This window comes from Aegilops tauschii, chromosome 3 (assembly GCF_002575655.3).
Source record: "Aegilops tauschii subsp. strangulata cultivar AL8/78 chromosome 3, Aet v6.0, whole genome shotgun sequence".
Lineage (NCBI taxonomy): Eukaryota > Viridiplantae > Streptophyta > Magnoliopsida > Poales > Poaceae > Aegilops > Aegilops tauschii.
In genome coordinates this window covers 572,169,839-572,181,386 of record NC_053037.3, presented here as the reverse complement: position 1 = coordinate 572,181,386, position 11,548 = coordinate 572,169,839, and the positions used below count along the sequence as shown (strand labels likewise).

The window sequence follows — 11,548 nt, the reverse complement described above, 5'->3', positions numbered from 1 at the left end:
TTGTTGATTGGAAATGATATAGAATTTCTAGATAGCATAAAGGGATACTTGAATAAGAGTTTTTCAATGAAGGACCTCGGTGAAGCTGCTTATATATTAGGCATCAAGATCTATAGAGATAGATCAAGACGCTTAATTGGACTTTCACAAAGCACATACCTTGACAAAGTTTTGAAGAAGTTCAAAATGGATCAAGCAAAGAAAGGGTTCTTGCCTGTGTTACAAGCTGTGAAGTTGAGTAAGACTCAATGCCCGACCACTGCAAAAGATAGAGAGAAGATGAAAGATGTTCCCTATGCTTCAGCCATAGGCTCTATCATGTATGCAATGCTGGGTACCAGACCTGATGTGTGCCTTGCTATAAGTTTGGCAGGGAGGTACCAAAGTAATCCAGGAGTGGATCACTGGACAGTGGTCAAGAACATCCCGAAATACCTGAAAAGGACTAAGGATATGTTTCTCGTTTAAGGAGGTGACAAAGAGCTAGTCGTAAATGGTTACGTCGATGCAAGCTTTGACATTGATCCGGACGATTCTAAATCGCAAACCGGATACGTGTTTACATTGAACGGTGGAGCTGTCAGTTGGTGCAATTCTAAACAAAGCGTTGTGGCAGGATCTACGTGTGAAGCGGAGTACATAGCTGCTTCGGAAGCAGCAAATGAAGGAGTCTGGATGAAGGAGTTCATATCCGATCTAGGTGTCATACCTAGTGCATCGGGTCCAATGAAAATCTTTTGTGACAATACTGGTGCAATTGCCTTGGCGAAGGAATCCAGATTTCACAAGAGAACCAAGCACATCAAGAGACGCTTCAATTCCATCCGGGATTTAGTCCAGGTGGGAGACATAGAAATTTGCAAGATACATACGGATCTGAATGTTGCAGACCCGTTGACTAAGCCTCTTCCACGAGCAAAACATGATCAGCACCAAGGCTCCATGGGTGTTAGAATCATCACTGTGTAATCTCGATTATTGACTCTAGTGCAAGTGGGAGACTGAAGGAAATATGCCCTAGAGGCAACAATAAAGTTATTATTTATTTCCTTATATCATGATAAATGTTTATTATTCATGCTAGAATTGTATTAACCGGAAACGTAATACTTGTGTGAATACATAGACAAATAGAGTGTCACTAGTATGCCTCTACATGACTAGCTCGTTGATCAAAGATGGTTATGTTTCCTAACCATAGACATGAGTTGTCATTTGATTAACGGGATCGCATCATTAGGAGAATGATGTGATTGACTTGACCCATTCCGTTAGCTTAGCACTCGATCGTTTAGTATGTTGCTATTGCTTTCTTCATGACTTATACATGTTCCTAACTATGAGATTATGCAACTCCCGTTTACCGGAGGAACACTTTGTGTGCTACCAAACGTCACAACGTAACTGGGTGATTATAAAGGTGCTCTACAGGTGTCTCTGAAGGTACTTGTTGGGTTGGCGTATTTCGAGATTAGGATTTGTCACTCCGATTGTCGGAGAGGTATCTCTGGGCCCACTCGGTAATGCACATCACTTAAGCCTTGCAAGCATTGCAATTAATGAGTTAGTTGCGGGATGATGTATTACGGAACGAGTAAAGAGACTTGCCGGTAACGAGATTGAACTAGGTATTGAGATACCGTTGATCGAATCTCGGGCAAGTAACACACCGATGACAAAGGGAACAACGTATATTGTTATGCGGTCTGACCGATAAAGACCTTCGTAGAATATGTGGGAGCCAATATGAGCATCCAGGTTCCGCTATTGGCTATTGACCGGAGACGTGTCTCGGTCATGTCTACATAGTTCTCGAACCCGTAGGGTCCGCACGCTTAAAGTTTCGATGACAGTTATATTACGAGTTTATGAGTTTTTATGTACCGAAGGTTGTTCGGAGTCCCGGATGTGATCACGGACATGACGAGGTGTCTCAAAATGGTCGAGACATGAAGATTGATATATTGGAAGCCTATATTTGGATATCGGAAGTGTTCCGGGTGAAATAGGGATTTTACCGGAGTACCGGAGGGGTAACCGGAACCCTCCGGGGGTTTAATGGGCCATAGGGGGCCTTAGTGGAGAAGAGGAGAGGCGGCTAGGTCAGGGCCGCGCACCCCTCCCCCTCTAGTCCGAATAGGACAAGGAGAGGGGGGCGGCGCCCCCCCTTTCCTTCCTCTCTCCCTCCTCTTTCCCCCCTTCTCCTAATCCAACAAGGAAGGGAGGGAGTCCTACTCCCGGTGGGAGTAGGACTCCTCCTGGCGCGCCTCCTCCTGGCCGGCCGCACCTCCCCCCTTGCTCCTTTATATACGGGGGCAGGGGGCACCCTAGAGACAACAATTGATTTGATCCTTTAGCCGTGTGCGGTGGCCCCCTCCACCATAGTCCACCTCGATAATACTGAAGCGGTGCTTAGGCGAAGCCCTGCGTCGGTAGAACATCATCATCGTCACCACGCCGTCGTGCTGACGAAACTCTCCCTCAACACTCGGCTGGATCGGAGTTCGAGGGACGTCATCAGGCTGAACGTGTGCTGAACTCGGAGGTGCCGTGCGTTCTGTACTTGATCGGTCGGATCGTGAAGACGTACGACTACATCAACCGCGTTGTGCTAACGCTTCCGCTTTCGGTCTACGAGGGTACGTGGACAACACTCTCCCCTCTCGTTGCTATGCATCACCTTGATCTTGCGTGTGCGTAGGAATTTTTTTGAAATTACTACGTTCGCCAATAGGATCATCATTTCACCCACATAGCATGTGCAAGAAAGTAGAGAGGCTTACGGCAAAAACTGGATGCACTTCGTGTACAAAACGGACAATCTCTTTCGAAGTATCAGGGTTTCATACGGAAACTCGTCTGTTACAAAGGGATTTCAATTTTTTGAACTTATTTGAACTCCATAGTTTTTCTGCGTTCAAAATGCACCATTCAAAGTCACATCATCAATTTTTAACCCTTTGTGACTTCATTTGTTATTTTTCATGCATTTACTGATTTTTTTCAGTTATAAGACCCTGAAATTGAAAAGAACTACAAATGAACATGGATAGATAAGTGACCAAATTAATAGTAGTTCATCATCACATTAAAACCAAAGTACATACATAGTTCAAATTGAACAACATATAGCTCTGGAGAGCATCTAGTTAAACCATACATTGAAACTATGTAAAACCTTTCAATGCAACAACAAATGCGATCATAATCACAACTAAGGTAACAATTGATCCAACGGTAGAATGATACCAAGCCTCGGTATGAATGGCATATTTTCTAATCTTTCTAATCTTCAACCGCAATTGCATCCATCTTGATCTTGTGATCATTGACGACATCCGCAACATGCAACTCCAATATCATCTTCTCCTCCTCAATTTTTTTATTTTTTCCTTCAAGTAATTGTTTTCTTCTTCAACTAAATTTAACCTCTCGACAATAGGGTCGGTTGGAATTTCCGGTTCAACCACCTCCTACATAAATAAAATCTATGTCACATTGGTCGGCATAATTGTCATAAACAATAAATGAACCAAATAGTTACAAAAAGATAATATATACCACATCCGAATCATAGATAGGACGAGCGCCGACGGGGGCGGATACCAGAACCATCGCACTATATAATAACAAGGAATAATAAAAGTAAAAAATTAGACAAGTATCTATCTGAAGTAAGAATTTTTTTCTTTCAGAAAGAAGATAAGAACAACAGGCTCACCACGGTGGTGCCGGCGACGAGATCGGCGCGGGCGATCGACGGCGGTGAAGACGGGGACGCGACGTGAGACGGACCGCTAAACCTAGAAAAATCTCGGGGAAAATGGAGCTCGGAGGTCGAGTTTCGAGAGAAGGAATATTAACTAGTGTGGCTCGGACATTTCATCGAACACCTCATGTGCATAGGAGGTGAGCTAGAGCACCCAAATTCCCTCCCCTCGCCGGCCAGCAAAAACCAAAGAACTGTGGAGTGCTCTGCTCGCGGGCGATGGGCTATATATAGGCAACTCATTTGTCCCGGTTCGTGGCTGGAACCGGGACCAATGGATGTGGAGGCCCATTGGTCCCGGTTCGTGCCTAGAACCGGGACAAATGGGTCCAGATGAACCGGGACCAAAGCCCACGAGGCCCCGGCCGGCCACCTGGGCTCACGAACCGGGACGAATGCACCCATTGGTCCCGGTTCGTATAAGAACCGGGACTAATGGGATGGCCAGGCCCGAACGAAAGCCCCTTTTTCTACTAGTGGTTGGTCCACAAGGTACTGAAATTGGGGTGCTTTCAGATTCCTGATGCTTAGAGGCAGGCCTAGGTATTTGCACGGGAAAGATCCAATCATGCAGCCCAGCATCTCACTTGTCAACACCTTTTGCTCAACTGAGCACCGAACTAGCATCGCAGCGCTCTTCTGGAAGTTAACTCGTAGACCGGAGGCCATCCCGAAGCAGTCGAGAATCTCGGCGCAGCACTGCAGCTCCCTTGGTGTCGGTTTTACGAAGATCATCACATCATCCGCATAGATCGAAAGGCGTTGGTGCATACCCCGTGGTGCAAGGGGTTCCAGTACCCCATGGTGATAGTTAAACTTTGCACGACAGAAGTTAAACTTTGTTCTAAAACCTAAAAAAAAGGTTTAAACTTTGCACAAGAAAAGTTCAAAAAGTTGTAAAAAGACCATAATAATTTTGCACTTTAAGCCGGCTGACATTGGAGGAGGGCATCCCAACCAAGTAGGTTTGGAAGGGCGTGTTGCATCGGTCATCCATTTTCACAAACCATTTGGTTACCTTTCTTCGGTCATCTTGCGGAGATGTGCACGTCTACTTGTGCGATCATTAGTTACCACAACAAGGCTTCAAAGCTTTAATGCACTTCTCAAATACTTTGAGCACCTTATCCCCCATGAGTAGGAGGCGTTAGTCTGCTGTAATACACTCACATACAGTTTGGTTCGTAATATTGATGGTTGTAACTGTCCTACATATTACTCACCATTTGCATGACCCATACTCCCTCCGCCCTTGGAGTAAACGCTTGATTTCACCGATCAAAGCCGTCACTGGTGATCTATTAGTACCATGCTCTTGTATCATTGACGCTGCAAACTGAACAGTCTGTCTCAAGGATGAAAGGGACCAAGCTCCACTCAAGAGCAAGCGCAATACCTTCCATACATGCTAGAACCTCAGCTTCTAGGGCGCTGGAACCTGCACGAGGAGAATATTATGCTACCAGTATCATCCCTTAGAATCATCCCAGCACCTCCATTATTGTCCGCTTCAGAATACAACCCATCTACATTGAGTTTCACCCAGCCCATCGGCGGGAGAGCCCATGATTTGACCTCTCTCGGTTTCGATATCACATGCAGTGTGGCTTTCCGTTGTGCACCTTCATCTATCACCATTTTCCCTTTTGCAAAATTGCCCTGCGGGAACTGCTGCACTCCAAGAAGGGATGCCGCTCTATTTTTTTTTTGGCATTACTGATCAGTAGTTAGAATATTCAGTGCAAACTTCAGGCTTCTTGGTTGACATGAACAGAGGCTCTTAAGATCAAAATTACATGATTGCAATACCTAGTGTTCTACAAGTGTGAATCAGTGCTACAAACTCTATACATTCGCGTTGCTAATTAAGCTTAGTGTTTGCTCAATTTGGTAACCAGTACACATCAGAATGAACACTGTCTCACACAAACTCTTCATGGCATCTATCAGAATGAACACTCTCTCTCAGAAACTCTCCATGGGAGCTATGCGTGATGTATTGTGTCTAAATTAAGCATATCTTTAATCAGCATCAGAATGAACACTCTCTCACAAAGAATTATTCCCTTCTCTTAACAAGAGGTACATCTGATAAACAAGTATGTAAGTACATATCAGGACTACAGGGCCCCCGCTTGGCGGAGGAGCGGCACGAGATGGCCGCCGAGGTGCAGCTCCATGACCTGCCTGGTACCGCCGACGAGTGCGCCACGGATGAATACCGCAGGCACCGCCGGGCTCTGGCCCACCATGCCAGCGAGCGCCCTCTCCAGATCCTTTCTCTGGGGGTCCTTGTCCACCTCGTGCACCGTAGAGCTCACGCCCAGTTGCGCAAAGAGCCCCGTCATGGTGTGGGACATGCAGCAGTAGCTCGCCCCAAAGATCACCACGATGCCCTGCGACGCCATCGCGGTCACCCTCTCCGCCATTGCTGAATTGCCTAGCTCTCGATCTCTCCTCTGTATATCTTGATCGCTCAGCTCACTTGAGTTGAGCTAGCTATAGGCTGCTGCTTCTTGCAGCTTTGTGATGGTGATGACCCAACATTTATAGATGGCTGGGGCAAAGTTTGTTGATAAGAGGAAGTGCTTAATCGAGGTGTAAGGAGATAGCTGTGACGTGTAGAAAATCGGGGATAATATACATCCTGTGTTAAAAGGTTCTGTTGTAGCACTACTAGTAAACATTGCTTTTGGGAGGGGCAAAAAAATCATACAGTTAGGTACGGCCAGAATTGTGGCTAATCTTGTATATTATTTTATGATGTTTTTTAAAAGGAGGTTAAAACCCCCGGCCTCTGCATCAATCAATGCATACAACCATCTTTATTTATTATTCAACATAGGTCTAACAAGAACATACATCAAGCCACCCAAACCCATCACTCACACCTACAAAACTCGATAATGTGGAGTGCTCTCACTCCTCATATCTAAAACCGGTGTCGTCGCCGATCCGTCCACATAACGTATCGGAACGAATAGCCGGTACTGCAGACCTAAAGCGTATATCACATGCACGCATTTTAAAAGCCGCCATCATCATCGGACCGCTGACCCATCTTCAGGAGAGAGATCCGCATCATCCTTGTCAGTCCGTCCATCTGTTGACGCCACCACGGCGCCCAACGCCGCCACCGTTCTGCGCTTGTCCATCCAGACGCAAAGATTCTGGAGGATCTGTCGTGCGTAGCACCTGCCGACCATGCATGACACTGCGTAGCACCTGCCGGCTAGGCATGACTTGTTATTTTATGATGTTTTGAATAAGTAAAAACAAAGGCGAATAAGATCCAAGATAAGCTGGCGGGACTTTGGTCATTACTAACATATATAGAAAAACATATATTAGACATCACACGTGTGGTATATTAGACATCCGCCCACACACCGTGTGTGGCGTGAGCAGGAGGCAGCCCACACGGGCTGTGTGCGCGCGGACATTAGAATTGCCCACACATGTGGGCGCAGCTACTTCGTGCGCACTCCTAACAAGTACTACTCATCTCCACCTCGCGTGTGTGGCACGAAGCAAGAATGCCCACACGTCCTGGCGCAGCTACGTTAGGTACCCGTGGGATGACGATTTAGTTGCCATCCGGGATGGGAGATGTAGTTATTCGGGATGGCAAGTGTAGTTGTAAAAGCATGGCAACTCTATCTGTTTTGGTTAACTATAGTTGTCATGTCTAATTTATGGTAGTTGCCGCGTGTAATCAAACCGTAGTTGCCGTGTGTGATTAACTACTTGCCACATATGGTCAAACAGTAGTTGCCATGTGTGTTTACGTAGTTACCACGTGTGGTCCAACCATAGTTGCCATGTATGGTTAATCACAGTTGTCATGTGTGTTTATCTGATTGTCACGTACGCGCAACTGCAGTTGCCGTCTAGCAACGAATTATAGTTGCCATGTGTGTTTACCTAGTTGCCACGTTCGCGTAACTGCAGTCGCCATCCACAACATAGGAGTGTCATGTGGGCGAAAAGCAGTTCGCCCACACGCGCATGGACTAGGTGGTGGCTATATGGGCAGAAACTAGTTCGCCCACACACGCAGCTAGCAAACAGCGTGGTGCGGGGCGTGTGGGCAAACTCTCCAACGCCCACACACCAGCCCTGTCCTACGTGACATGCAAATTCTGCCTCAATGTGTCAAGATTCATGCAAACTGCACTGGACGATGATCCACGCGTGTGGGCGAGTTGCAAAACTGCCACACGTGTGGGCGTTAGTATTTCCGTAGAAAAAAGGATGCTGGTACCGATGGATCAAATTCAATGCTTCAGCTATTTTTTTAGGGGTCAATGCTCCAGGCTCCAGCTGTTGAGTCATTAGGTTCTTGATAAGCTAGATTAGGATCCACTCTGATTGGCTGTTTTGCCATTTGTGTGTGACAAGGAATATCACCGGGGTGGACTTGTGGACATCATGGATCACATTTCTTTTTCTCAGTTGCGGAATTGTGCATGACAAGGAATGCCATTAAGACCACTCCATGAAATGGCATATATCAAATTTATCCTTAGAATTTGAAAGATCGTGGATGTCGCCTAGAGGGGGGGGGGTGAATAGGCGCTTTAAAATAATTACGGTTTAGGCTTGAACAAATGCGGAATAAACCTAGCGGTTAATTTGACAAGCACAAAACCTACAACAACTAGGCTCACCTATGTGCACCAACAACTAATGCTAAGCAAGATAAACAACTAAGTGATAGCAAGCTATATGACAAGAAACAATATGGCTATCACAAAGTAAAGTGCATAAGTAAAGGGTTCGGGTAAGAGATAACCGAGGCACGCGGAGACGACGATGTATCCCGAAGTTCACACCCTTGCGGATGCTAATCTCCGTTCGGAGCGGTGTGGAGGCACAATGCTCCCCAAGAAGCCACTAGGGCCACCGTAATCTCCTCACGCCCTCGCACAATGCAAGATGCCGTGATTCCACTAAGGGACTCTTGAGGGCGGTCACCGAACCCGTACAAATGGCAACCCTTGGGGGCGGTCACCGAACCCGTACACTTTGGCAACCCTTGGGGGCGGTCACTGGTACCCATCAAATTGCTCGGGGCGATCTCCACAACCTAATTGGAGACCCCGACGCTTGCCCGGAGCTTTACACCACAATGATTGAGCTCCGAACACCACCAACCGTCTAGGGCGCCCAAGCACCCAAGAGGAACAAGCTCAAGGGCACCAAGCACCCAAGAGTAATAAGCTTCTCAACTTGTAACTTCCACGTATCATCGTGGAGAACTCAAACCGATGCACCAAATGCAATGGCAAGGGCACACGGAGTGCCCAAGTCCTTCTCTCTCAAATCCCACCGAAGCAACTAATGCTAGGGAGGAAAATGAGAGGAAGAACAAGAAGGAGAACACCAAGAACTCCAAGATTTAGATCCAATGGGTTCCCCTCACATAGAGGAGAAAGTGATTGGTGGAAATGTGGATCTAGATCTCCTCTCTATTTTCCCTCAAAAACTAGCAAGAATCCATGGAGGGATTGAGAGTTAGCAAGCTCGAAGAAGGTCAACAATGGGGGAAGAACACGAGTTCAAAGGATAAGGTTCATTGGGGAAGAAGACCCCCTTTTATAGAAGGGGAAAAATCCAACCGTTATGTGCTCAGCCCGCACACGAGCGGTACTACCGCTCCACGAGCGGTACTACCGCTCTGGCGGAAGAAGCAGGGAAAAGGAGCAACCAAATATGAACCTTGGGGCGGTAGTACCGCTTATAAGTGGTACTACCGCGCACCCCAGCGGTACTACCGCTGGAGGAGCAGAACACGGGACCAAAAATGCAGTAGCGGTACAACCGCCGACCGGAGCGGTACTACCGCTTACAGGCGGTACTACCGCCCATCGGGGCGGTACTACCGCTTATAGGCGGAACTGCCGTGCCTTACTGCCGTGCAACTACTGCAAAACTCGACACGAAAAATGCAAGACCCAAAATCGAGGCTGTAGCAGCGCGGAACCGTAGCCGTACTACCGCTTATGGCCATAGGCGGTACTACCGCTTTGGACAGCGGTACTACCGCTTGGGGCGATAAGCGGTACTGCCGCTCTGGCCGCGGTACTACCGCAGGGAGAAAACCAGAACTGCCATAACTTCTTCATATGAGCTCCGAATTGAGCAAACTCAAGCTTGTTGGATTGAGAAAGACGAGTAGCATCAAAACATCCAACCGAGAAGAGGCAGGGGAGGTATGCCAACAAATAGAGGAGTGAAACCTCCAACCGAGAAGAACCGGCATAACCTCCAACATCGAAAACATCATAGAAGATGCGAGTGAACTCCGTTTTCGATGAACTCGAGCTTGTCATCAAGATGACCATAAGCTCCAAAACTCACAAAGAGAAGAACCAAACAAGAACCAACAAAGATGATGCAAGGATGCAATGGTTTGAGCTCTCTATGAACGATACGATCAAGCTACTCATCGAGAGCCCCCCTTGATAGTACGGCAATCGATCCTATAACCCGGTCTCCCAACTACCATCATGAGACCGGTAAAATAGAAAACCTATCAAGAGCAAACCTTTGCCTTGCACATGGTCCACTTGAGCTAGATGATGACGATCTTGACTCCCTCAAGATGGACCACCTTTCTTGGTTGTGTTGGCTCGATGAAGTCTAGTTGATTGCTCCCCCATACTCCACTATGGGTGAGCCACTCTTCCGCACATCTTCACCAGTCCATTGTCACCACAATGGACGGCAAGCTTCAAGCATTTGATCTCGTCATGATGCTTCACTTGAACTTGCACACCGCAACATTTTCACAAGTCCATTGTCGCCACAATGGACGGCAAGCTTCAAGCATTTGATCTCTTCATGATGCTTCACTTGAACTTGCACACCGCAACCTAACCCCACAAAGAACTCTCACGAAGATCATGGGTTAGTACACAAAGCGTAATTGACAATGCTTACCACACCATGGGATCGCTTGATCCCTCTCGGTACATCTTGTGCGCTTTGTGTGTTGATCAACTTGATTCACTCTTGATTTAGTCTTGATCAACCTTGACTCTTTCCAACTCTCTTCATTTGGATGATGTCTTGAAGGTAAACATGAATGATCACACAATCTTCTTCTTCAAGACATGCTTGCAATAAGCTCTACTCTCACATGACCAATCTTTAGATAATTCCTTAATAACACCTTGGTCACCACATAAACTCCTTGAAACCAACACATGGACTTCAAGAAAAGCCTATGGACAAATCCTTCAAATATAACTCAAGGAAACCATTAGTCCATAGAGATTGTCATCAATTACCAAAACCAAACATGGGGGCACCGCATGTTCTTTCAGAATTGCTAGTGGTAACTAGTGGTGATGGGTGGATTACAGCTTTTTAACATAAAAAATGCAAAAAAAGGAATTAAATTTTGAAAAAAGAATAATGTGAATAACATTCAATATGTGTACCTTGCCTTGTCGTTTCAGCCACCCCTATCCAGAACACAAAAGGAAACTTCCAGCCATTTCCAGAGTATTTCCTCTTTCAGATGCTGCTCGTCATTTTTATTTGGAAATCTTTCAAAGTATTTCTACACTACCGGCCATCGCCATAAAGTCTTCACATAGGCTATATCCTATACACACTGCCGTCAAACTTAAAGGATTCAGTGCAGTTCTGCTGGATATCTTGCAATATACCTCTGCAAAGTTCAGTTTTTTGTACTGAAATGAACAGAGGTTACCCAACTTACATGACCGATTGACTGCAATATCTACTATTTTAGGAACAGAAATAACT

General features: G+C 46.4%; 1 protein-coding gene across 1 annotated transcript; it reads right to left on the bottom strand.

The window, feature by feature from the left end:
* Positions 1 to 5,889: 5,889 nt before the first annotated feature.
* On the bottom strand, positions 5,890 to 6,198 carry LOC109737045 (putative glutaredoxin-C2). The gene has a single exon (XM_020296269.4). It carries the CDS (start codon positions 6,196 to 6,198, stop codon positions 5,890 to 5,892), a length of 309 nt encoding a protein of 102 aa, XP_020151858.1.
* Positions 6,199 to 11,548: the final 5,350 nt, after the last annotated feature.